The sequence below is a fragment of the Strix aluco genome, chromosome 9 (genome assembly GCF_031877795.1).
Source record: "Strix aluco isolate bStrAlu1 chromosome 9, bStrAlu1.hap1, whole genome shotgun sequence".
Taxonomy (NCBI): Eukaryota; Metazoa; Chordata; class Aves; order Strigiformes; family Strigidae; genus Strix; species Strix aluco.
In genome coordinates this window covers 25,392,654-25,419,329 of record NC_133939.1, presented here as the reverse complement: position 1 = coordinate 25,419,329, position 26,676 = coordinate 25,392,654, and the positions used below count along the sequence as shown (strand labels likewise).

At 40.5% G+C, this 26,676-nt stretch overlaps 1 protein-coding gene across 1 annotated transcript in view; it reads left to right on the top strand.

Moving 5' to 3' along the window:
* The window catches only part of FNDC3B (fibronectin type III domain containing 3B), a 209,527-nt gene that overhangs the window by 124,293 nt on the left and 58,558 nt on the right, over positions 1 to 26,676 (top strand). Inside the window, exons 7-11 of the mRNA XM_074834262.1 lie at positions 8,988 to 9,046; positions 15,315 to 15,472; positions 17,696 to 17,755; positions 20,552 to 20,690; positions 21,027 to 21,080. Of these exons, the coding sequence (XP_074690363.1) occupies positions 8,988 to 9,046; positions 15,315 to 15,472; positions 17,696 to 17,755; positions 20,552 to 20,690; positions 21,027 to 21,080 (470 nt within the window). The remainder of the gene's footprint in view (positions 1 to 8,987; positions 9,047 to 15,314; positions 15,473 to 17,695; positions 17,756 to 20,551; positions 20,691 to 21,026; positions 21,081 to 26,676) is intronic.

Sequence of the window (26,676 nt, the reverse complement as noted above, 5' to 3'; positions counted from 1 at the left end):
ACACAAATAAATGAAAGGAGTTAAGGGTAAGGCAATGCCACACATCCCAACTATAGCGTAGAAACTTATGAGAGGTTTGAAGAACTTCATTATAATCTAGGCAAAGATCAGCGTTTGCTGGCAAAGTTTGTAGGAGGAATGAAACATCAGATTTTTACCTGGAAGGTGGGAGTCAGGAGCTCCAGGAAGGTTTTAGGAGGACCTTTTAATCTCCTTGTCAAATCAAAAAAATCTCTTGTTGTTAGAAATTAAAGGCATTAATGGCAACTGCAGGTAGACTGCTTACAAATTCCTGAAGGAGTAGGTAGAAAAATGTTCTGCAAAGATGTATCAATTACATGCAGCTCCTATAAATCCAAGCAAATCAGAAATGATAGAGAAAAGGAAGAAAGTCAAGAAAGAAGGGAGGTAATGCTTTTTTAAAAACAAAGAAACACAAATAATTTCACTTACTACAACAGTTCTCTCAGCAGTCCTGAGGCACCTTCCTACACCTTGCTTAAGGCGCAGGGACAATGATGGATTAAAATAATTCCTTAATTGGAAAGTATTGATTGTGTATCTTCTTTTTAACCATTTACTTCAGTCTCATAATATCACAGTTGGTGAACTGCAGTGGCCTATGGGATAGTAGTATCTAATGCTCATATGGAAGGGACAAGACTAGAGAAGAAAAACTTATTTTCAAAGTCTGCCTGTACTACCTACCTAGTGAGTTATGGCACTGAGCTGCTGCTCGTTCTGGTGCAAATACAGTGTGCAAGCCATGGGGCAGCGCTGCATGTCCCTCCTGGGCCAAAAGGCAGACCTGCTGTGTCTCTAAGCTCATATGGGTGGCGAGTTAGATCAAATTGGAGAAACTCAAGATTTTTAGCCACAAAGCTTCAAGTTTTTTAATAGCTGTCATACATAGGAGGTTTGCTCGCATGAGGAGGCATTGCCACGTAGCACATATCCACTCGTCTCGCACGCGGGGATGCTTGCCTGCCTGCTCAAGCAGGAGTTCTGCCTATGCCAACACAACTTAGAAGAGTGCTTCGAAATTGCAGCCTGTAGCATTGAAACGATGCTCATAAAAATCAACATAATTTTAAATAGTTACTCTTGGTTAGTTAGCTACTTTTGTATGAATCAGCTGTGCCATTTTTTTAAAAGTGTACTTGTTAAAAAGATGGAGGCATGGCCATTGCCTGTGGCAGTCTGCTAGTCAGCCCCTGTTTACCTGCAAAGCTTTTGCTGTCTTCTCAAACCCACGTAGAGTGGTGGCTGCTGTTACAAAATAAAATATTTTGACACAGAAAAGAAGGTAAAGCAAGTCAAAAGTCCAAAAGAGAGCACTCCAAAAAGAGGTTCTCTGTGGAAGCAGTTTGTTGTTCCAGCAGATTCAGCTTGGGCTTTCTCTGTTTCTGTGGGTTATGTCATTGTTTAATTTGGTGTTCCTTCAAAACCAGCCAGCTGCAGCCATATGAGGCACATTGCCTCTGTTATCTTCTTTGTGAGATGTACAAAGCACTTTCTTAAGATGTAAAATGTATGTAATAAAAATGGGGGGGTGGCTCTATTTTACTAAGAAAGCCCTTTTCTGCCTTCTAATGGACCAACTGCGTGTTCACAGTAGGAATTCACTCAGATCTTTAGCCAATAAAGTAGGAGTTGTTATTGCTGTCTTCCAGCAGTAGCAGCAAAGAAGCAGAGAAAAACAAACCCAACATGTCACTTAGACTCCGTTTGTCCCTTGCATCCAGCATTTCATTTCCCTTGTAGGTTACTACTGATCATATTTTCCTTGCTCCATCCCAATGAAGAATATACATCAAAACAATATTGCGGGAGAGGACTGAATGTGCTTACATTTATTTTTAAAACACATTTTAGCAGAATTGACTTCATTACATACATCTGAGTTCTTCCACATCTGCTTGATGTGAAAACATCTGATGCTTATCTGTGCAATAGCAGATACCTTTAGCAAAAGAAGGATGTCTTGAAACAGAGAGACAAACCATATGATGTGAATTTGTACTCCACCTGTTTTGGAGTATTGTGCCTTATTGACAATAGGATACTGAAGCAGTCAAGGTAAAACTGTCAGGTTAACAGATATGGACTGTGGCCAGGACATCTTTGAAATGTGGTTAAATTCATGCCTAAAATACAAGGATGTTGAGGCAGCCATGCCGGTTGTCCTTTGCTTTAAGTCCCAGTGAGTCAGGATGGCTAAAGATTTTATTTTATTTTTTTTTATTTGAGATCTGAAAATGTAAGTTTCTGGGGTTTATGCAGGGTTTTTGTTTTGTTTGCCTTCAGTTATTGAGGGAGTGGTTTGATATTTTTTTTTTTTGCTACCTACATATGATTTGGTCTTTAAGATCAAATACTGAAAGACAAGCTTGTAAACATCAAGCAAAGCATTTTAGCAGGAGAATTAATATAGCAACAGTGGGAAGGCTCTTAGAAATGAAGAAGAGGTGAGATGCTTATACACGGCAATTATTTAAGAACTAGAACACCTTTCAAGAATTGGATCTTTTCTTGAAGTTGAATAACGCCAATCTCTCTACCTTGGACATAGGAGCTGAAGTTGTTTTTTATTGCTAATGTTTTTATTAGCTTTCATGTAATTGGCAGAAACTTGAAATATTTAATATTTAGAAATCTCATCCAGATATTTGTATTATATTTTAGCATGGTTGTGATTGACTGTTTTGAATACAAGTGTTTCTTTCACAAGTTTTTGATTCTGAAGAGCTCCCCAGTTTTGCCAGTTATCGAAGTGGTGCTCAGAAGAGTTTTATAAAGCGTGGTGTGTTCAGTGTGACGCTGGATTTGCTCTTCTCATTATTACATCTGTACATAGCCCTGCAGTTTAGCCATGACCCTGCCCTGCACCGGACTGCCTCCCTGACAAACTGGAAAGACACATCAAACTGGATTAGGCAGGAATCTGTCCTAGGTCTAATTTTATTCAATATTTTCATTAAGGACTTGAGGGATGGAATAAAGATTGATGCTTATTAAATTATATTCCATATCAGGCTCTAATAGGGCTGAGAGTGCTTGGTGGGTTAAGGGGGAGGGAAGGGGGACAGTACAGGAGGAGAGCTCAAATGGCCTTGAAAGAAAAAGTTTGATCAAGACAAGAGCAAAGTACTCCATTTCAGCCAGCCCTGCTCAAACCTGCCTTTTTTTTTTTATACTATGTGGTAGTTCTGCACAGTAGTTCTGGGGGGTATAGTAGACTACAGAACCCAAGAGTCAAGTTACTCTATAGACAAAGAGAAAAAGAAACCTCAAAGCGAGCTCTGTAAATGAGTGTGTCGCTCCTTAGTTGGTGCTGCTAGGGCCTTGTCTGGAGTGGGGTGGCCAGGGCTGCTACTGCATCTTCAGAAGGATGGAGACCAATTTAAAAAACATTCCAGAGGACAGTGGTAAGCGGGATCTGTGATCTGGTCGGTACAGATATGGAAGAAATGAGCTTGCTTCATTTAAAGAGGAAAAAATGCCTTCAAGTGTGTGAAAGTTTGCAACAAAGTGGTGATGAACTCACCTGAGGTGAGTGTGCAGGAAAGAAGTAGTAAGTTTAAGGTGCAGTAGGGAAGGTTGAGGGGATAATCTTCTCAATGATGAGAATTAGACACTGTGGTAGATTGCCTATCCAAGGAAGTTTTGAGATTGCCACCATCATGGTACAGAAGGTTATTTATTTAATTTTTATTTATTTGTTGAAAAATGGGTTAGGCCGATGTCTCTCAGGAATGGTTTAGGTGCAGATGACCATGTTTCTGTGTAGGAGGACGGACTTGATGTCCGTGTCACATCCCCTCCGGTCCTGCTGTCTGTGACTCAGCTGCAGCACAGCATCTGCAGTTTTAGGTTTGTTCTTGTACAAGGAGTTTTTTAATGTGTATTTCTACAATTCTCTGAAATGAAGTCTTGTATGTGTTCTTCTTTTGTGTCTTAAGCTCAGACACCAGCCAGCAGTTCACAAAGGGGCTGGGCTGTGTTTTGAAGAGTTCATTTTCTTGCGGGTTGTAGGTTGTGCTGTACGTGACTGATAAAAGATCTTTCCTAGCATTAAAGCCGGTCACAGCCCCAATAAATCTGGAACAAATTCTGAGAAAGCATGTCATGTTATGACTGGCATATCTGTGAGCATGGAGCTCTGCTTGAGAATTAGACTTAAAGTTTGCAAAGTGCTAGTGCTGATGTCATTCCCTTGGAATGGAAGTCCTGTTGAAACAGTAAATACTTTCTGTGGCCAGAAGCTAAGTCTTGAGCTGGACCTTTTCCTCTCTGTGAAGGAAAGAATGCAGAACAAACCTAAAATGTGTATTTGCAATGGGAAAATCTTAATTAGTTTTAGAGCTTTTAGCTATTTCAAACCATTTACATGCACAGCTGCTGTTCATGCAAACATGAAAACTATTCATGGACATGTCAAACTTACCTTGAAATGACAAGTTTTTTTTTTTCATGTTTTTTAAAGCTTTGCTTGGTGTTCAAAAGTACGATTGGAAAGGTCTGAAAATCATATTTGTACTGTACGTGCAGAAAGGAACATAGACGCAGGCTAACAGAAGCATAAAATAAAAGGCTTTAGTTCAGCAAGACTTAACATTGAAACCCTGTTAGCACCAAACAGCTGCTGGGAAAATAATTTTTAGGGACATTTACTCTTGGTTATATCTGTGGAGTTTTGGTTATGACCCAAAACTCTGAAAAAAGAGAGATGACCAAAATACAAACTTAGATGTGGTCCAGGTCTTACAGCTGGCCTCTCTGCTACAAAAGGATAGTCTGAAAGATTGGATCCAAATAACCAGCAGCCTGGGAATGAGAACCTAATGCTGTGGCTTGGGACAGCTATAATATCTCTTAGACACAGAGATCTACAGGATAACTTAGATTTTTGTACTGTCCCTCAGAGGACCCCGTTGAGCATTCACAAGGAATTCATCCCCACCCCCAGCTTCCTCCTCCAAGGAAGAGTTTTGCCACGGCAGATGTGGGGAGCAGATGTTGAGAGGAAAAGTTATAACGGGACAATGACCTGAAGTGTTAGTTGGGCTCTTCCTTGACGTGACTGAACTTCTGTTCCTGATGGCAAAGGAGGAAAGGAGCACATGTGTGCTGCCTGTCTCTGCAAGCCCCAGTGTTAATGTCAGGGGGTTGACATATAGAGCTTTTATGTGTTCGCATCAGATACTCAGTGCTCGGTCAGCTGAGGAAGGGACAAAGATGTAAAAGCAAATAATCTCTCTGTTATTCAAGGACAGTTAGTGCTAAGTAGGTGAATCGTGCTCAGCCACCCACCAGCTTTCCTGAATCGTTGTAGGTAATTTTTCTGAATTTTAGTCTCCTGTTTTACATCAAGTCTTCCCCTTTCCTTCCTCCTGTTGTTCCCCACCTTTCCACCATTTCATCTGTGATGTCTGGGAGATGCTCCTCATCCCTAAATGAGGATTATTTTCCAGTGAGCTAATTAGTAGAAGAGTCCTCAGTGGCTGATGAGTAACAATAAGAGTGAGCTAGGAAAAAAAGGCTATTCACCAATTCTGTATTATCAGCGTAGAGCATACATTTTTCTTCTTCTCTATCATTTGCTATTTCAGAAGGATTTCTGCTCTTTGTTGGCTTGAGAGAAAGATGTTGATCTTGATACTTAATGTGTTATGAGAGAGATTGGCAGGTAAGACCAACTTCCCTACTGAGGAGGGGATTCAGGACAGGTCTTATTCTCCTTAATCTAGCTTGGGAGACTATGAATAATTATGTTTATTACTCAAATGAGATCAACCATCCATAGAAGCATGAGAATTTTTTATGGCTTTTGAAATGGGAAACTAAGTATTTGAAATACTAAAAGGAAGGTGAAAATTTTGTGGGCTACTTTATCTCTCCCAAAACCAGTGGCTTCAGTTTTATTAACAAGCTTTTCCATGGGCAGTTTTATGCTGGTTTTTTTTTTTTTTGAATTTTCCTAGCTTTCAGACGGAGGTTGAGCTTGATCACCTTTCCTGAGGTCCTCTTCCAACCTGACCTATTCTCTGATGCTATTATAGACATCACCCGTGCATAGTTATTGCTTTTTGTCCTTGATTTTACATTTGCTCTATTTTCACAGGGCATCATTACCTGTTATTCATGGGGATTTTTTGGTTTGAATTCAGTGCAGGGCTCAAAGGCACACACTGTCCTTCCCATATGATACAGTGATTTCAAACCTTGTGATGAAAGGGCACTCCTTACTATAGACTTTTCTTTGCTGTTGTTCTTGTAAAATGGTTCACAGCATTAGCAAATCAGTGACCTGGGGTACACCGGCTCTACACACGTGAAGTGGTTGGTGTGTGTGCTATGTGTGCAAGTGATGCCTTGCACCTGCCGCTTCTCACGTGTGAACACTCGGGTTCGGCGTGGGGGATATATGACATAGGTGGTCAGCATATGTGCATCGTCTGATACATCTTATTCCTTAGAAAATGTGATGCAGTGCCCATTCACATACATATTATTCATCAACTTGAAATTAAATTCTGAATTTTTTTGCACACACTTTGTCACCTTAGGTCTGTGTGTGTCCCGTTCCCTCTCTTACTCTACCCAAAATCTTTGGAGAAGATTTCTTTTCTTCCACCTTCAGTTTATCTGTATAAACTTTTGGTTTATATATCCACATTGTCCACATAAATAACCACATGCCCTTAATAACTGAAAGCTACAGTGTATCTGGTACTCAGAGCCTTCTTGTGAACAAGCTACATATTTGGAGAGTTGATATAAAAAATTTCCTTAGTAGGACCCTTCACTGAGAAGTCTAGTGTACTTCTCATTTTTTATTTGCTGGGTATGCCCAACTGCCTTAGGTCTTAAAGTCAGTTCCTGTATTTGAAGTTTGAGCCTTCAGCTGTGACGTGCAAGGTTCAGAGGACTTAATTACTGTGCAAAGTGATTGTTTGTCACAGGAGAGGGAAGTGAGATTTCTTTGGGCTTCAGGGTTTATTTTCTTCTCCTGCTTAGTGTGACACAGATAGCATCCTTGCTAGAAAGCAGAGAGAGGAAAGAAAATTCAGTCCACATGTTTGGGATTTAAGGTTGAGAATGATTCACGCTTAGCTTCTGGGGGTTGTAATTAGGGGTGACATAATAACTATAAACTTTCAATAAAATAGTAGCAGCATTTTTGTTACACTCTGTAGCTGCAGAAGCTGCTTCTGATTAGCATCCCTTCAAGATAAGCCTACAGGACCTCCGCAGTTTCCAGATCTGGATCCAGGCTTTTGTGGCACAGTTCTCCTTCTGTACTGATGCTGAAGGGAACCCTGAATTCTGAAACACCCCAAACTTTGACATTTTCACTTGGATCAGCATCTTAACCTTTTCCTTAGCCGTTTTAGTCCATCTGTGTAGTTTTCAAGTCGGTATTTTCTTATGCTGGATAAATCCTACCAGTTTATACACTTTATAATACACTCTAAGGGTTATCTACTATGGAAAAAAACAACCATGATATCCTCTTCTCCTCAATTATTACTACTCCTTTCTTTTCCAAGTGGCTGAGACTGGAAGGAATCCAGGAATGCATGAAGCAGGAGATCTGTCATTCCTACTCCACATAAGGTGCATACTTGTAGGGAGAGATGGGCATTTACACTGGAGTTCTGCCATCAGCATTCAGCCAATTCCATTTTTTGGCAGCTGAGCACATGGAATTTTTAAAAAGAAGATGTACTTTTTTAAAGCAGGTCACAGACAAAAATAAAGACACATTCTTGGGCCACAAGAAGTAGGTCAGGCTTTGGGGAAATCATTTGCAAAAGCTGTTGCTCTGATCTTACCAGTTTTTCTTTATTAATATTTTTTGCTTCCTATGCCAAATTTGTATGCTTTTTATGAAGAGGTCTTGCTCATTTTGCTTTTTGTGATGTATTCTTCTGTTTTGGTGAACAAACCTTTTACATTAACTTTTAAAAAAAAAAAAAAAAGGGGGGCAAAAAGACCCCAGAAAAAATGCATTCCTAGTTTTCCATTAGAGAATACTGTAGTGGAAAGTGAGGCCTCTCTGTGCTGCGGTCCAAAAGGAATAAAGCTGCTTTGTGTCACCTCATTACTCTAAGCTGATGTTTTACCTCAAGACTTTTGTGGGGGGAGGATGGGGGAAAGGCTGATTCCACCACTCAGATGATCACCTCTTCAGCACCTTGTGCGCCCAATTAATCTGTCTAATTTAGGGGAAGTATTTCACACCCTGCCCTGTGATAATGCTGTGTAGCGGTTGCAAGAGCTGCTGTACCAAGCACAAGGCTCAGGGAGGGAGGATGTTTTACTGCTAGTTGCGTGTCCAAATTAGCCTGGCATGACTTTTGTTACTTTGATAGTTGAAGGTGGCTGTTATAAGAGCTCTGACCATTAAATGGTAACAGCATTTAAGGACAGGTAGCTGTAGGTGCGTGCTGGGGCCCGGGGCACAGCTAGACTGGGGTTTCCCTGCATGGGGGCAAGAAGGGTGTTCATCCTCTCTGGCAGCCTGGTGCTCTGGTGAGCAGTCGAGTAGCCCAGCTCCATAGCTGGTGGAGTAAGGATGTGTTTGGTTAACAAATCAGGATTAGGTTCAGCAGTAACTGAGCTGTAGAAACCCCTGGGCATCTTCCACAGCCGAGCTTTAGGAACAGGATGGTTTTGATCTGTGAAAGCAAATCCCAATTAACAACATTGTTTGTGGAGGATACCTCTACAAGTAATCCCACCGTTCTGAATATCTGTAATTACTGGAAGTTTCATTAACTCCTTTTTCTCTTTTATAATTCTTTAAATATTAATTCATGTAACTGCATACCTTAAATTCACAAGATCAAAACAGCTGATGCTTTGTACAGGTAATGTCTCTTTCTCTCCTCTTCACAAATTCCTGAAGAATTATTGATACAGCTGATGTTTTTGATTAGTCATTGATTTTTCTTCCTATTTCCACATTCTCTGTTCTACAGAATTCGATTCAGAAACAAAAAGGGTTCAAGACATTCTTTCTGGAATGGAGAAACCACAGGTATGTGATCTCAAATTATCACACACACACACACACACAAAATGGTAAATGCGATAAGTCGATTGTGTCACAACATACTGGTGATTTCACAGGGGAGCAGCTCTGAATTTTTTCCTTAGTAGATTGTTGCTGCTGCATATATCTAAGTCATGTTGCCAGGATATAAATTTGAAGCATTTTTTGTGCTTGTGGGTATTTGTGGGCTCTGTACCAGTTGTCTGTTTCCAGAGGACAAGTCCCCGTATTCATACTGCTGTGGGGAACCCAGTGCACTGGGGTGATTTACATAGCTCCTACCCCCTCTCCCCTGGGTTTAATTTTATTTGTCATGGGCAATATTTGTCTGTAATCATGATTAAATTAAGCTAATTCTATTATTCAGTGGCAATTACTATATTCTATGTTGGTCTGAGCCATAAAAGCACGTGAATTGTAATGGAATTGAATCACCATGTAAATAACCGTAATGCTGGGTGTGACCGCAGTCAGGTAAGATTATTAATAAATCCAGTTGTAAGCCCTTTGAATGCGATGTTTTTCTAGTTTGGCGTGTCAAATGAAAACCAGAAGAGTATTGTAGATCTAAAGAAACAGTCCAAACAAGCACTTGAAGAAGCAGTCACAAGGCAGAAGGAGATGTCTGTGTGGTGGGAGTTCTATCTTCTTTACTCTGTCAGGGCTCAGGCCTTTCTGTGTCCAAAAAGAAAGCTAGTAAACAAATAAGCAAAAAAAAAAAAAAAAAAAAACCAGTTGGAAAGCTCATCTAAAGACCAGGTTCAACAACAGCTGATAGAAGCTGATATAAAGAAATTCTGCAGTGGGAGTATAAAGGGGTGGCTATTCCTTAGCTGCAGAAATGGCAGAGCTCAGGGAGAGGCAGGCATGAGCACAGGCTGAGCTTTATCTGTAGGCTCTGTTCTCTTGGGCGCTTTTGTTCTGAATAAACACAAAAGGTGTTTGGTCTTAAATTGCTCAGTCAGTAGGTGTTGGATCCTAGTGTCACGGCATCTACAAGAGCAGGTTCAAAGCCAGCCAGAATCTAAACTAGACCTGCAGAGATGATAAATACCAGGGGCTACAGCCCAAGTTTCTGTTTGCAAGAAGAAAAGTTGCTTTATTTCATGTAGAAACAAGTGACAATACTAAACTGAAGTCTTGAGAGAAGAGTTTCTGCGAGATCAGAAGGGGAGAAAGGACACTTAGCACAAAATTAAGCTGGTTTATTGTACAGAGTGAGGCAATATTTTTGCACTGAGGGCTACTTGAATGTTGGTTACCTGGTAAAATGCCACAGCTAGATGCCTTTTGCAAAGATCCAGAGAGCTGACATGAAAAATGCGTTATTTCATGCTTAGCTTCTCTCCTTACCTCTATAGAGATATTTGAGCAGTTTGCAGGATTCTGAGCTCTGCACAATTAGACTTATGGTAACCAGAGCATTTAAAGCAGAGGGGAGCAAAAAACTAAACATAGACAAAAATAATTTTGCTTGAATCATTTCAAAAATAGGAATCTCTTTTGGGGGGAAAAAGAAATCTAAAACATGACAAATGCCAGTTCAATAATAATGACATTTAATGAGAAGGTGCTGGGGATTATCTATTATTCTCTCTGTAACTTTGACATTTGTGAGAAATTAAACTCATAGGAGTCTCCCAAACCATTAATTGCTATGAATGATTATACGTGTGTGTAGTCAGTATTACATCTGATAGAAATACATCGTATTATGCATAAATAGTCAGCTGAGCCATATTTCTTGGTGAGCCTTATGCATATATGAATGAAAAATAAAACAACGTATAGAAAACCGATTTTGTAGAAAGAAATGACACAATTAAAATGGAAAGGCCCAGAGCAGTAAGTTAGTAGCAAGTCGAGTGATGCTCTGTCTGCAGCACATGGCCTTGATGTGTCCAAGCGAGCAGCTCTCCACTGTCAGCCGAGCCATCTTTAATCTAGCTTGTCCACGTACCTCTATGTGCCAAAGTCTCTCTCACCTTTCCGAGTACAAAATATAGACACTTTTAAAATTATTAATTGATTAAAAGTCTGGTTTTGGTAATAGATGCTGTTACCTGTTTGAAAGACATGCAGCCAAACTATAAGTTTAATCATAGTTTTATCTCTGGCAGGAAAAATTTTAAAAGAAGCCTTTTCATTCTTTTTCCCCATGTTTTTATTTAAACCAGAATATATTTTTAATTCACATTATCGCAGACAAAGTAAGCATTCTCTAAAGCAAATAACTCCGTGAGGGAAGGGAAACTCGATTCTGTGTTTCCAAAGTGGCGGGGGGCAGCGTCGCTGCATCGGACGGCATGGCTGCCGAGCGGCTCAGGGGGACGTCACCTCCCGCGGGGAAATGCCACAGGTCTGCGCAGTCGGAGCTTAAACATTAGTTTGACTTTCCAAAAGGCAGCCTGCTCCCGCTGACTTGCTCTGCAGTGAAACTCATATTTAATCGTCAGGATTTTTCCTTAAAATTGCAGGATTCGAGCCATAGTTTAAAAGCAAAATCTCGACCTGGTAATAACCATGAATTCATTTGACCCTCAAGTCTTTCAAACATTGCCCTCGAGGGAGTAAATGAATGTTGCTTGCAGTGTAGTTCTCACACATACAATAAAACCCCGAACCACACGATGCCTGTGAATGCTAACCCGGAATTTGAAAGATAATGAAAGTTGTACAGAAACATTGTTCATTACCTGAAAGCTGGGAAGGACCGATATTCATCAGTCTTGTAACCTTATTAAAGTAGTGCAGGAGTTGGGATTCTTTCCCAGGGGCTTTTATAAAATAATTATTTACACCACCGAGTTTTGATAGTGTAGAAAGCAGGCATTTACTGTGTAAACTGAGAAGTTTTCAGAAACTAATTAACTGTGCTTTTCACCAGACATAGAAAACTCCTTGTGGGAGAATCTTTTGTTAGGTCTCGACTAAAAGGCCAAGCCAGTCCCGTTCAAAGCAAGCACAGCAATTCTGGGGGCGGATGAGACAGGCTGGGGTAGCTAGAAAGCAGCACAGGTAAACCTGCTCAGCCTATGAAGAGGTGCTCTGGCTGCTTATATTTTGGTTGGGTGGAATTAGGGCACCATTAATGAACAATAAACTGTTTTTTACTTGCAGCTAAGTATTTATGTCTACAAGTTCAGTAGTGACATTAAGCCCCCCATCGTGGTGTTAGCTGTGCCATTCCTTACAGCATGGAAAGGGCTGGTCCAGATCTGTTCAGCTGCTCAGTATCTTTTGAAAGGTGCTTGTTTTCCTGGGTGTAAGTGAGGAAAGTTGGAGTTAAAGCTCCTGAGCCAGCTTGCGAGTGCCTGCTTGTTATTCTCAGCTATCATAACGCCATTTATTTAACTTACCCTTTTTCATGGCAAAGCTAGTGGTTCCTGCTCCAGGTAGGAGTTCCTCGGTAAAGTTAAGTGGTGGCTTTGGCCATTAAATCAGATATTGAAGAGATATGCCTTTAGCTGGTAAACATGATACGATATCGAGCCTGTTAGTCGGTGAGCAGCAGATAGGTTTATCTCTAGCCATACAAATAAATCCGTTCCCAGTGCTCACGCTGACGTGCACAGTACTGTGCTGCTTTCTATACCCAGGGAGTGTATAGATTTGCCTTTTCTGACTTTTATCGTGCGGACAGTGACCCCTCACTTGCTTTACTGCACTTGCTGTGTGTACTCAGTGCAGCTAAGAATTGTATTTAATGATTTCTGGTGTTTATTTTTAAACCTCCACCAGCAGTTACTGTGTACATACCACCACCACGGCAGGCCAGCAGCCACTCTGAATGCTGCATCAGTAAAAAGCTAATGGTGTAGCTGGAGCAGCTTAGCAACTGGGTTTGGACTTTTATCCTCTTCATGGAAATGTCTGCATACTGGCTTCAGAATAATAGTCTAGCAGTTTCGAGCAGTTAGTCCGTAAGATAGTTTCTCTTATTTTAAGGAACTATGAAAGACCTAACTTTTTACAGATTGCTAAAGTTCATGAAAGGCCAGAGTTTTTGTTGTACACAGAATATATACGTGTGTCCTTGTGAGTAGTCATAGAGAAAAACATTTCAATAGAACATTGGCAGGATATCATGCCTTCAGCTCCAAGTCTGTCTGAATTTATGAAAAACAATTATGCAAGCGTATTTCCATAATAAAAGAAACTGTGTGTTGATGGGCTGAGCTGGCATAGTAGTAATGTATGTTTAAAAAAAAAAAGTCCATTTCGATCTTACTATCCAGTTTTCTGATCAAAATATTATTTAAAATACAGAGTTCTAGCTCTAAATATCTCTGTCACAATTTCATTCACATACATATGTGTGTATGTATATATAAAGTTTAACTTACCTGTCTTATTTGAATCATTCAAAATTCTTATAAACTATCTAATCCGGTATCAGTGTTCACTGGTCCGTGGTTTTGAAGCAAACCTTAATTTCATAGCATCATAAAAATATAACTAGAGGAAGAAATTCCATGAAAATTCATACAAGAATTTGCACGTTTATATTTTTTACCAAAAAAGGTTGATAGTACTTAAAACTTCTTGCCTTACAACTTCTTACACATTAAGTTGAGCAGAGATTTTCTTTTTGGCAAGACTTAAGTGTGCTGCTATAAACTAAAATCTTTAACTTTTGAGAGCGCTGGGTTTAAGTTGAGACATTTCGTGGTGTCACCTACTTGTCAGTCTGTTTAAAAGCAGATTTATGACTTGCTCCGAAAGAATCTGCTTGATATATGGGTATCACACACAACGGTTGCAGTGCTCTTCAGCTGGAAGCAATGTGTTGTCACGTGAGAAGTTAAATATTCTCCATTATATAAAGATATCCAGAAGCTGGATTTGTAAACAAGCAGTCCCTGAAAGCTGATTGCTAATATTTCATTATCAAATGGCTAAGGTGTTTCAGTTGTCTCAAGAAAAGTGTAGAAAATGTGTAACTAAGCACCTGCATCAATCATCTTACACCTTCTGAAAGAACAACATTTCTCTCTGTGTGTTGGAAAAATCTGTTAAAATGATATAGGAGAAATGGATAAATAATATAAAACGTCATGCTTTGATTCTTCCTCATTAAGGCTAGCTAAAAAAAATATTCTTTCCATTTTCACTACAATTAAGAAAGAAGAACGTAGCTGTTTTCATTACAAAAGTGGAGAGTTTGTGGCAGAGACCTTGAGGCTATGGAGGCTTTGAGGCTTCCCTGGGCTTTTTTCAGAAGGTGTGCATAAAAATGTTGTGCTGTCTTTCCAAGACAGCCAGTGCAACTACTGTTTTTTATTTCTTTGGAGACAGTGGCCGGGGAGCGGGGGAGATTTTTTTTTTTTCTTCTTTCTTGGCTTGATAACAGAAGGCTGTTCTCTGGGACGCTGCTGTTCAGTACGTGCAGCTGATGAGCGATGCCTCCGGCACTGTGCCAGCGGGCTCTCCTGGTGAGAAAGGCGATGCTAGTTCTGTAAGCTTGATCAGTCTAGAGTTATGTTGATCTGTGTTTCCAGCAGAATACAGCTGCACTGGTGGAGAGATAAAGTTTGTTTTGGTGCAGGGGTTTGAGGTATTTTTTTCTGTGTTTTATTAAAAGAGAGTCACCCATCTGCCATTGAGGTGTCGCACCCAGGGGTGACTACAGATCATACATGCAGTCTTTCTCTTGGGGCACAAAGTGATTGACTTGCAATGTAATTTTTAATTGACAAGTTAGACTTCTATTATGATTTTCCCTTATGCTTTTGGGTCAGTATAACCTTGTAGATTGAACTGGGGTTTCTTACTTATTTGCAGTTGAATTATTGGAGTTTCAAATTACAAGAAAGAACAGGATGACTTGTAAAGCCATCAGAGTTTTATTAGAGAATCTCCCTAACAAAAGGTTTAGAAAACTAATGGCGTACAAAACAATCTATAGGATAAAGTCTTTGTTCCACTTGGTTCCTCTTCCCTTCTGGTAGTGGCCACAGCAGCAGGTACCTCCAGAACGGTGCGAGGCATGCTTTGTGGGATGCTCAGACAATGACGAGCCGGTTCACTGCAGGGGGACATCTCTCTGTATTCCTCATCTGTTAGAGATTAGTTTATGCCATCAATTTGTATTTTTGTTTGTGTTCTTGATGATCAATTTCTGACCCTTTTCACCTCTAGATCTGAAATTTCATTTTTACAAGAAACTGATTGCGAAGATGCAAGCAAAAAGCAAATACTTCAAGGACAGTGTTTTTCTTGGAATTCAGAGTAACTGATGTTTCTTTTATAGGTTACAAATATTCAAGCAAGAACAGTTTTACTTTCTTGGTCACCTCCCACTGGCCTTCTAAATGCAGATAGACACAACAACGGTTTGCCTTACACCTGTACCTATGAGGTTGCCTTATCGGATAAAGGGAGGGATGGAAAATACAAGATAATTTACAGGTAACAACATAATTTTTACACTTGTGTTTTCATTAGGAGTAAGTTCTCTGAGCTTTTCAGCATGTATTTTGGCATGCCCATCAGTCACAGACAAGAGGCACGTTTGAACACCCTGTACTTGCTCCCTCGCTGTCCCAGCAGCCCCCCTCGCTGGAGGAGCTTGCAGAGAGCTGGTTGAGTGCATGTCACAAGGTCCCTAATTGTCTTCACATCCCACCTCCCTGGCACGTGGCAGATCTTGCATGTGATGTTGTCTCTCCCATTGCCAATGGAAAGGTTATTTTTTCCTCTTACACTAAATGTCAAAACCTTTCATGTACACCATACAGACAGGATAGGTGTCTTCCTCATAGGCTAAATTTGTGTGGACTTGCAGAATTAAGAACAGTAAAGCTTGCTTTCTGAGCTAACAAGCAAGAGTCTGAGGGCTTTACTGCTTTGCAGCATCTTAAATGAGCAGAGGAAGGAGTACACCAATCAGTATGCTATGTAGGCTTCCCAGAAAAACCTGAATACTTGGCGCTCAGCAGTCTTCAGTAAAAATTCAGAGGGATTTCTCTGTCTCTCCTTCCAGTGATTCTCTGAGCTCATTCTGTGATCAAGTACATATGGTGCTATGCCTTTCTTTTTCCCTGCTAATGACGTCTAGGAAATAAAATTTTGAGATGTGACCTTGGCTATTGTGAAATAGCTAATCCTTCCCAAACCTCGTTAAATAAAGTCCAGGTGATAGAGCATTTATGGATTTACCTCTCGAGACCAAACCATCTCCATTGTTAAGATTTCCTGTGAATTAGGGAATTCCTCTTGGTATGCTAGAGACAGGTCTGCATGAACTGTCTTGGGTAATACAAAAAGAGCATATTAACCAGGGAAACACTGCTTGGGTTTTTTTGCTGGTATTTACCCTAGCTCTTTGTGAGCCAGTGTGAGCATCTCTACAGGTTAATGTGTGCTGCTGAGCTCTTAAAATGGGAAGGGCACTTTCTAATACTATTTGTGCTTGCTGGTGTGATGGCTGCACATTTTCTCCTGGTTATGAAATGCTGTGCATCTGTTTTAAAGCTGCTAGTAGTAATTTGTCTCCTGCTGCTGGCCAGAGTACAGCCATTAGCTTAATGTGGTACGCTCCGTCACGAGCAGTGTGGCTATAGGCAAAAGAAAGTCTGCAATATGTTGAATTCATTGCCTTTGCAAGGAGGTGCACTCAGTTCAGAGGGAGAGCTCTGAAGTTGCAGAGCACTGGATTATATGAAAAAAAGAAGGGGTTTTGGTGGATTTCTGGCAACCCAGCAGGCATGTGCTTTCTGGTTGATTTTGTTCTCCTGATTTTAAGACCTCTCCCTGTATTTGTCCAACTAGCTATGAAATATTTCTTTATGCTAAATTGACAATTTTCTTGTTTGCCATATTTTAATAAAATCATGAATCAGCCAAGCAGTTACATGAGATGGCTATTACTTACTAAGCACTGACCTGTACCTTAATCTTCACAGAATTGGCAACACATGACTGAGTCTAGTGTTCATTTACCAGCAAACAAGCCAAAAGGGAAAAGAATAGCCCTAACCATTTTGGCTACATCTGAAATTAATAGATTATGCATTATTTTTTTCCTAAAATGTCTAAAACTCTGTGCTTTTACTTTTCTTGGTATTGAAAGAGATCGGGGTCCAGCTGTTAGGGCATTAATTAAATGTCTCCTTGCTGTGGTCCTCAGAGACTGTGGTTCTGGAAGAGAAAGCAAATAAGTGAAAGGACTGTGCAAGAAACTATACTTTTTTTCTCTGAAGTTCAATGACTCACTTTTTATAAAGTATTTTGAAATAGTGAATGTGCAGAAAGTACAAAAGTAATGTATTGACTCTGCTCTTCTCAGCTCTGGGGGGGGTTGAAAACCACAGTGAGCTTTATGCAAATATCAACAAAATGTAAGGGTAGCATTGAAATAAGACTATATAGCTAGTTTACTGTATAAATTGGAACGATAACTACTTCTCTTCTGTGTATATGTAGCTTTATAAAGTTTTCAAGAAACATCAAGTGTGTTGACAAATTGTTGGTATATTGTTAACTACTGTTTATCTGTGGTGGGATTTTTTTTCTTCTTTCAAATCATAATATGTGGCAGCCTGTAGTCACTGAAAAATCACTAGCTGTGCTAAGTACGATACTGCTTTTCATAATTTATTGATTTGTTGAGTTTGGGCTTTTTTCCTGCAGCGGAGAAGAATTAGAATATAACCTGAAAGACCTTAGGCCAGCAACAGATTATCACGTCAGGTGAGTTAGTGTGACTGAATGTTGCTTAAATATAAACTCTTCAAATATATGAGAATAAATGTGAAAGTTTTCTGTCTAATTATACAGCATAGCTCAAGAATTTCATAGTCACCTCTGTAGGTGTTTTTTTAGTGGCTTCTAAATATTTTCTGATAGGTTTGAAGTTGCTTACGACAGTGCTTTTTGAACAATACATTTTCTGTCACGTTGTTGTCATTGCTATCATAAGATGAAAAAAGACATCTACATATCTATATTTCTACATATATGTATAACAGGCCTGAAAGTGCTTGTGCATGAAAGTGGGATGCCTCAAGCTTCTTAAAAGCCTGACTGAAGCAACTGATGTTTCTTCAGTTATTGTAACACAGGTGCGCTAGCAGTGACAGTAGCACAGTTTCTTCATAAATACTCCTTGCTTTGTAAAGTAAATCTGCTGATTATGGGTCTATCTGACCATAGTAATTTCAGCATTTTTTTACCCCACATGGGTAAAAAGTGGATTCACACTGACCTGTCTTGATATTTTCAGAGCATATTTATTTTTGTTTCTAAAAAATGTGTTTTACACACTTAATAACTATTAACACACTCAGTTTTGCTCCCTGATTTTTTTTAACACTGTGTTATCTGCTCATGTTGCATTTATTTTAAAGACTTTGCTTATGAACCAAGGCTTCAAATTTACATCCTGTTCATTTATGCTCAATATCCTTTTTAAAAAAAAAAATCCTTTCACTCCTGTCTATTGTTTCCTTCTGTTTTTCCAGACAAGGGCTAGGTTTGACGTGCCTTTTCACATCAAGGCTGCTCATGTTTGCAAAACTTTGGAGAACAAACAGTTTGCTCTGAGCTCTAGAAAGGACACAACACCAAAATAAGTCTGTCTTGCTCTGATACTATAGCTTTTTTTTTTTTTTTTTTGAAGAATACTTTCTAGAGGAGCCCTAATGAGCTTTTCAGGTAGAAACACAAGACCCAAAGTAACTTCTTGAAGATAAGTTGCAGGCTCCCAGGTCAGGCAGTAGTCCCAGCCCTAGCAGCAAATGGATGGTAGCGAGGAGGAAGTTGTAAAACACTGCTGAGCTTCCTGCTGTAAGCACTGGAGCATCACTTTTAAAGCCAGCTTCAAACAGCAGAGCGGTCACAGAGCACAGCTCGGCCTTGAGGTCTTATGTGATTTTTAGGGGCGTTGTGGGTATTTGCCCTGTATCCTGGCTGACTTCTTTCTCCTTACCTGTAGCTCCCTCCGCCTTCCTGCAGGTTTGTCAAATTGTAAGTCATTTGCGAACAGTTAGCAATTTCTGTTTAAAAAGAAGTGACTCTTAAATATAAAAGACTTAAAAAGCAGCAGCATGTGTTTGTAGTGGAGGAAACTGACACTGAAAAGGCCGGCTGTTTGCTTTCCATGACAATTTTTTCCTTCACTGAAACTGCATTATGTATTAATGACTGTGAAGAAATAAATCTGTTAAGTAAAGAAATTTATGGGGCCAACAGTTACTCAGCAGATTGCCTTGGGTCGCCTTAACCTTGGCAGCATCTCTTGGGCTTTCGTTTCCACGCAGACAAGCTGGTTGTGCTTGCTCCTGCCCTGCCGGGTCCTGGGCACCCAGGAGAACTTGCTTGGCTCTGAATCTACTTCCTACCTCTTCAAGTAGTATTATTTTGGTACCTTCAGAGAGGACTGTGCTCAGTGCTTCAATGACTTGCAGAAGATGCTCGTTAAGCTCATTTTTGCATGTTTGTATTCCCCAATGATGTGTTTGATGCTTAGCTATGCTGATTTCCAACACATGTACATACCACTTGCCAGATGCAGACTCAATTAATTAATTGCATTTGTTTTCACTCCTGACTGCTAACAGGTGATGGGTAAAGCAACACTATAGCAGTTCTTGTGAACCTTCCTCAAAAGGTTTGATTCTACGTAGGTGGCCATTGTACATAAATTACTCTTATCTACTGAAAACAAATTTAGAAATTGCCCTTTCTTAAACTCTGCATTCAAGTACACAATGGCCATAGCCAGCTCAGAGGTCATCGTCCGGTCATGGTGTGAACATTTTTTTGAGTAGAAGACTTCCAATTTGCACTTCTCTTTTGCTGCGTGGAAAAATGTGAAGGGAAAAAATAACATCATTAATTTTTCGGAGGAAAGCCCCTTGTGAGGAAGCACTCAACTATATTGTATTCACTTTCCCACATTATTTGGTATTGTATATCTCCCTTCTTGCTGATATATAGAGGATTTGCCTGGACTCAAATTTGCTTTGAAGACTTTTAGTTTATCAGAGCAGTGTTCCTGAGCTGCGTTCTAATTCATAGAGCTTCACTGAGTGTTGACACCTGAGCTATGCAGGAGAAGCTTGTACCCATGGAAGGAGACCAGCAGTTACTACACTTAACATGGTACATGTGAATCAAGTGTAAAGCAGGCATTAAAGTTCATAGCTTTTTCTCATGAGTTTGTACTTTCTGTTGTATTGTGAAGAGGATTTTAGCACAGTGTCTGGCAATAGGCAAGGGAACAGTGGTGGAAAGAAAAGATTATGATGATAACTGTGGTCTGTGGGAGTATTTGCACAAAACAAAACAAAATATTCCTCTTCTGTGAATATTTTTGCATACTTGTGTCAAGTGAAGTGGAGTAATGATAGCCACTGGTCTGTGAGAAATCTATCATTAGTGGATAGTATCATGGATGCTTTGGTAGTCAAATACTGTGGCTGAGGCAGTGCTGTCTCATCTTGTAACTGTCAGCAGATTCATAACCCATTTGAATATTGTTTCCAGGGTATATGCAATGTACAACTCAGTAAAGGGATCCTGCTCAGAGCCAGTAAGCTTCACCACTCACAGCTCAGCACCAGAGTGTCCCTTCCCACCCAAACCCTCGCACAGGACCAAAAGCTCCTTAACCTTACAATGGAAGGTAGGTAATGCTTGAATTGGGCAAGAAAGCAGTGAAAAACACAGTTTACTGGCAGTGAGCATAACTGTTGAAAATAATTTAAAGCTGAGACTAATTTTTCTGTAAGGGACTTGAACTTGCTGTACTCTGACAAATCCCTCCCCGTGCACTGACTTGACTTTTAAAATGTGTGTGTTTTCATTACGTCCAGCTTCTTCTCGGTATTCGTTAAGAGGTTGCCAAGCTATGTGCAAACCCCAAGCTTTGGTTTCACTTCAAACTGTAGTCATTTGCCTGAGGGGGGAAGTAGTTTTCCCTTACTCCCCAAAATCACCTTTTGTTTATTTTTGTTCATAGGCACCCATTGATAATGGTTCAAAAATCACCAGCTACCTTCTGGAGTGGGATGAGGTAAGTAGTAACTTGTTGAAATAAATACATAAATAAATGGCACTCAGACTTTACAAGTATTTGCTGAGTAAAGAAAAATAATTAAATACAAGAGAAAGTAGAAGTAGGCAAATGAAATCCTGATGGCATTAGGTAAAGAGTTGGAAAGGTGAAAGGGTCAGTGGGGGGAAAACTTTTCAGTGTGTTTTATGCAGAAACAATGTTCTGCTTCTGTACTCTTGAAATCTAACTTTTCATTGCTCATTTGGTGTACTTTATTTGTTAACTAGCATTACTTGTTATTTAATTACTTGTGATGTATCTTAGAGCTCTCTTCATGATCTCTTCCTTCTGGATGCTGTCTGAGTGCAGAATACAACACTGGTCCTGCCTCAAGGGAGAAGAGGCATCATCTTGCAGCCCTTCCTACAGAGAATGTATGCAGGAGGTCCTTTGCATAGTGTCAGTTAGTCCTCTTCCAGACACAAAAGGAAATAAGTTCTCTGTCCCAAAGATCTTACATCGTTAGTGAGCAGCGTGCTATTGAGGAGAGTGCCAAAAGCAAGATCTGCTGGAGGGTGGTTCTGGTTGTGAGTCCTCCCTCCATCGCTTTCTGACTCCTTTCTGTTATGCAAGCCATATTTCTGCAGAAAGCATGAGACAATGAATATCATCTTCCAAGGAAAAAATATGTATCGGGTGACAGAAAAGTCTTGAGCAACACGGAAGAAAAAAAGGTGGCGAGTCAGGAAATGAAGAATGTGAAGGGGTGTTTATCTGTATAGTCTGAGAAACATCTCTTGAGGTTTTTAGTAGCCTAAAAATAATATCCTAAAGGGACTATTCTGTTATGAAGGAAAATGATTCATTTTGCTAGTAACGGGTTCCCCGCTCATTCTGCTACCTGTTGGATGTTTGGAACCACTCACTGTGCAAACATTTATTGTATGCATTATCACAGCAAAGTGGAGTCTACATGACGAGAAACCCACTGAACTGAACTAAAATGAAACAAGAATTTCAGAATGGCTTGCTGCCCCTCTCTGCGTAATGGAAGAGGAAAGGTTGTCAGTGGAGAAGAAAAAAGTGGAGCATGAGGTCAGGGAAAAGGAGATTAAAAAGACATTTCTCCAGAAGGATGGGCCAGGATGATCCCATTACATCTTCTGTGACACCCTGACTCTGCGGTTGTGATCTCTTGCAAGGCTTCCACTAACTTGGAGCCACGGGAACATAACAGCACCAAACAGTGAAGCAGTGGAAATGTGAATGATTCCAGCCTGCAAGGGGAAGGGAAGCCACAAAAGCTCTTGTCAGAAGAAAGACCAACAGCAGACCATTAATACAGTGCAAATACTTTTGATGTTAATTTTGTCCACATGGAGCCTAGTCATAACTTTGGATATATGTAAGGCAATTCTAAAATGCTCTTGTCCTTTAAACCGTTTAATACTGAGTATATACCTGGAGTTTTGTCTTCAGAAAGAATTATTATGATGTCTGCTTTTCATAGGACAAAAGTAGTTTGGTTTAGGCTAGCTCATGTGCCAAGGGGGAAAAATGAAGGCATCCATATTCCCTCAATCTGTCTATTTTAATTTCCTTGTTTTCTCAGTAACAGTACTGAAATGTGGGGCCCCAGTGCATAGCTAGCCAGCAAAGATGAAAGAATAATGGCCCTCCACAAGTTAACATGGTACATCTCCAGTGGTTTGACATGATTCCTGACTGAAATGTAGTTGTTTGTGAGATGGTTAATGCCAAAGGTGTAGCTTCTCTGAAATGCTTTTTCTTCTGACACAAGACAGAAATCCAATTTTGAATTGCTGAATTAAAACTTGCTATTAAGGCTTATTGAAGAAAGTCTGAAGATAGAGGCTGGGTGCACCTGCATCCGCAGGAGCCTCATCTACCTGCAACGGCGAGCTCAGCAAGCTGTTCCATTCACTTTTTCATGTGCCATTGCAAGCTGTGTCTCTGATGTAGGGTGCAGTTAGCTACCAGAGTTACGGCACCCAAGTACAAAAGAGAATTCACTTGCAGTGCCCTGTACCCTCGAACTTGGTTGTGTAAACTCCACGTAAGCAAAAACACCGGCTTTGTTACAATGCCACACTGTGTCCTGGTGAAATCAAGAAATAAATACATCAGGGAAGAGGAGAACGCTTGCCAGGCAACAGCGAGTGCTCTGCCAGATCTCAGCTAGAGCAACATTCATTAGCTACAGGGCACAGAATAAAATATAAACATGGAAAATCAGCGATCAGAAGGAAATTAAATTGTGGCTGCAAAGCAGAGGGGGCTTTGCAAGAGTGGAGAACAAGAAATCTGTCCTATGACAAATTCAGAAAAACACCCTAAAATGGCAGTCTGCCTTGAGAAGTTGAGTCCCTTCCTAGGGAAGGATAGAGTGCAAGTGAGCCACGGAAAGCCCTCACAACACAGAAGCAACACACAGACCATGGAAAGCTGTCATGCAAAGGCTGAAGCCTCAGACTATAGAAACAGAACTGCCATCAGACACAGGAGATGTGGGGAGTGGTGGAGGTGGTCAGACGAGCATGGCTGGCTTGTTCCCCCAGCTCGAGCTGTGCTACCCGCTCCCATCAAGGGAGGGGCTCTGGGAGCCCCTCTGTGCTCCTGCACCCTGGGTAACAGGTTGTCTCTCTCTGGGGCAATTCAGACCTTGGAGCAGGTCAGATGCTCAATGGTATCTCCACGAGTTCCTCCTGGTTTTACAGGGCAGAGGTATGGTTTACAGTGTCTAAAATGCAGCCAGGAGTGTAGATGACATCACTTGTATATGCAAAAAATTAATTATTGCTGTAAGATGACAGCAGAAGCGGCATGTTTTACAACCATAGGATTAAGTGAGGTTGTCAATTGTAGCAAGAGGACAGCATCTCATCTCTTCGTGCCTGCAGAGTTGGGGAGTCGCTCAGGGCTGAGGTGCTGCAGTGCCAGCTGGGTGCTGGGGGGTCTGCCTGGGACCCTGAGTGCAGCGCTCCTCGGCAAGCCCCATGCACCCCACCTGCCTGTCACATGCTCCCCGCTTCTCTGGAGGGTCACTTGAGGGACTGGAGAAAAGCGTTCAAGGCAGGTTTGGTTTTTTGGTTGGTTTTGTGGGTTTTTTGGTTTGGTTTTGGATTTTTTTTTTACTGTCTCTTGCTGAGAATAGCTGCAGTACCATTCCCATTCTCGGGTTTAGCTGTCTTTTCTCATAGATACTTTAAAAATCTTCTCTTACCTCATTAGATGAGCTTTAGATGAAGCACACATCATTTGGTTTTGTTTCTTCATTGGAATTAGGTGTGTTGTATTCTGACTTACTTCGATGAAGAGAAGGTTATACTGCTCTAATATGTCTCTGTGCCAGTTCTACCCAGCTGCTGCTTCTTCAGTTTAGTTCTGAGTTTTGGAGGTTTTCCTGACCCGCAGACTCTGGAAGATGGAGTAGTCAATAGACAAAGCTATTCCTGCTATTCCACGTTTTTTCCTCCCAATTTGGATTAAGTGGTTTGTAATGTGACTGGCGTTACATGTTAGTTAGAAAATGCAAATACTTTCTTTCTCAGTGCTGATGTAGATCTTTGAATTACAGTTGAATGCCTTGCTAATAAACTGGTTTAGCTTAAAATGCCTGAAGAACTATGGAGGACAGTCTCCATTCTTTAACAGCAAAGTAAAAGGCCAGTTCAGCGAATTGTCACTCGGTTACATTGGATGTACTCTAGCAAAGTTTCCATTGGCTTCAGAGGAGTTAGGATCAGCCTCTCTTCTCAGGTAGTTTGAAATGCAGTAGGATCTGAACATGCCTGAACCTCAGGTGCTGGGATGGGCAATAGCAGTCTGGCAATAAAATCAGTTCAAATTAGTAATAAAGGAAACTCTACCTTCTGGCTCTTGTTCTATAAACTTTACAAACCTGAACCCTTTGAACTTACAAACCTGGACTAGACAGTTGGTGACTTTGTGCCAGGATTGATTATTTGGGGTAAGCAGAAGGCTAATCAGAAAAAATAATGTTAAGAATATATCAAACAGAAAACATCACTGTAAAGGAGGTGACGCTTTCTCCTGATGCAAGCGTTCATCAAAATCAGTAAGCTGTAACTGCACTGAAAAACACTGCTGGCACTGCTCTAAGAATCAAGCCTTTGTTACTAATCAGATGTGAAATGATCATTCTGTGATTAAGTGGTGGTAAATAAATGTTTCTCTTGTGCATATGGATAGTGAGAGTATCCTATTCATTCTCTGTGGGAAAGTGGAGGACTGTTCCTGAGCCAGAGATAAGGACATCCCTCTCATGCAGTGTGTGTCACTGTTTTGTATAGAACTCAAAAGCAGCTTTAATTCTCATCCAGTAAGCATCTCATTTTAATTTGCTCAAGAGAGAGACAGGTACAATACCACACTATGTAATAATTTAGTGGTGGATAGTTAATAAAAAGCTTATGTAATAGATAAATGGTGATAATTTTGTTCTGCCACAAAGTTTTAAACTTCTCAAGGCTAGCAGAAGTGTGCTTACTTATACTAGCTGGTAATCTGGGCCATGCATCTCAGTGATGGTCTACCAGAATTCGGATACACAGAGCGTCATGCTCATGCTTGGGCTTGTGTTTGATCACTTACCTGCCCTCTAGGTCTGTTCTGTAGCTGTGCCACTCCTGTGGGACATGCAAGAGGAGAGTCTTGGATAAAATGGGTTTCTGTGTAAATTTTAGGGATATTTCATAGGTCCTGTTCTGTCTTCTAAAAGTTTGTGTATATAGAAAAGTCAGTTACTTGTATAAGAGCTTGCACAATAAAAGTTTTGCAGAGATATTGGAGTGTGTTACAGTAATTGTTGACAGTTAGCTCCACAGCTTTGTGTCAGATTGAATATCAGTCTGTTGCTTTTTATTGCCAATGTGAACCAAACACAGACGTTAATGCTGGCATGGCCTGCAGCAAATTGCCACCTTGCCTCCTGGTTGCAGAGCTGATGCTGGCAGCTTTTATTCAGTTTTTTGCATTGAGGTCTTGTGAAAGACTGTGCTCTATTTCTGCATCCACTGTATCTGCAGCGGCCCATTCCTCTTTTCATGTTTATTTACTGTCTGCCGCAGGAAGTGTGATCAACAAAACCCATTTAAAATCTCAAAACCCTTGTTTCAATAAATGTTATCTCCAAGAGAAACTTAAGTATCCTGTTTAAAGTGAGTGTCTAGCTTGAAATACATCTAAAATAGCAGGCAAAACTCTTAAGATTGTGTTAAAATCCTGTGCTATAGTATTGTGCAAATTCTAATGGATTTGTGGAGCTGGAATGTTCTTGTTTGCTCTGACAGGCCCTGATGATGGTCACACAATAGGTTGTCCTCGTGAAGAATAGGGAACATAGGCTGGGGAAAGCAGGGCTAGTGAAGAAGTCAGACAGTGCTCTCCCTTTGAAATTTGTGGATTAGAGATATTTGCGGAAATGATACAGTGTATTTTAAGCAACTTAGGAAACATTATTTAAAGGATTAAAAGTTGGATGTCACGTGTACAAAGAATAGGAGAAGGATTCTGGGAAAGCTGTAAGACTCTTGGGTGGCAGCCAGTACCAGCCTGCCAGTTGTTCCTGTCT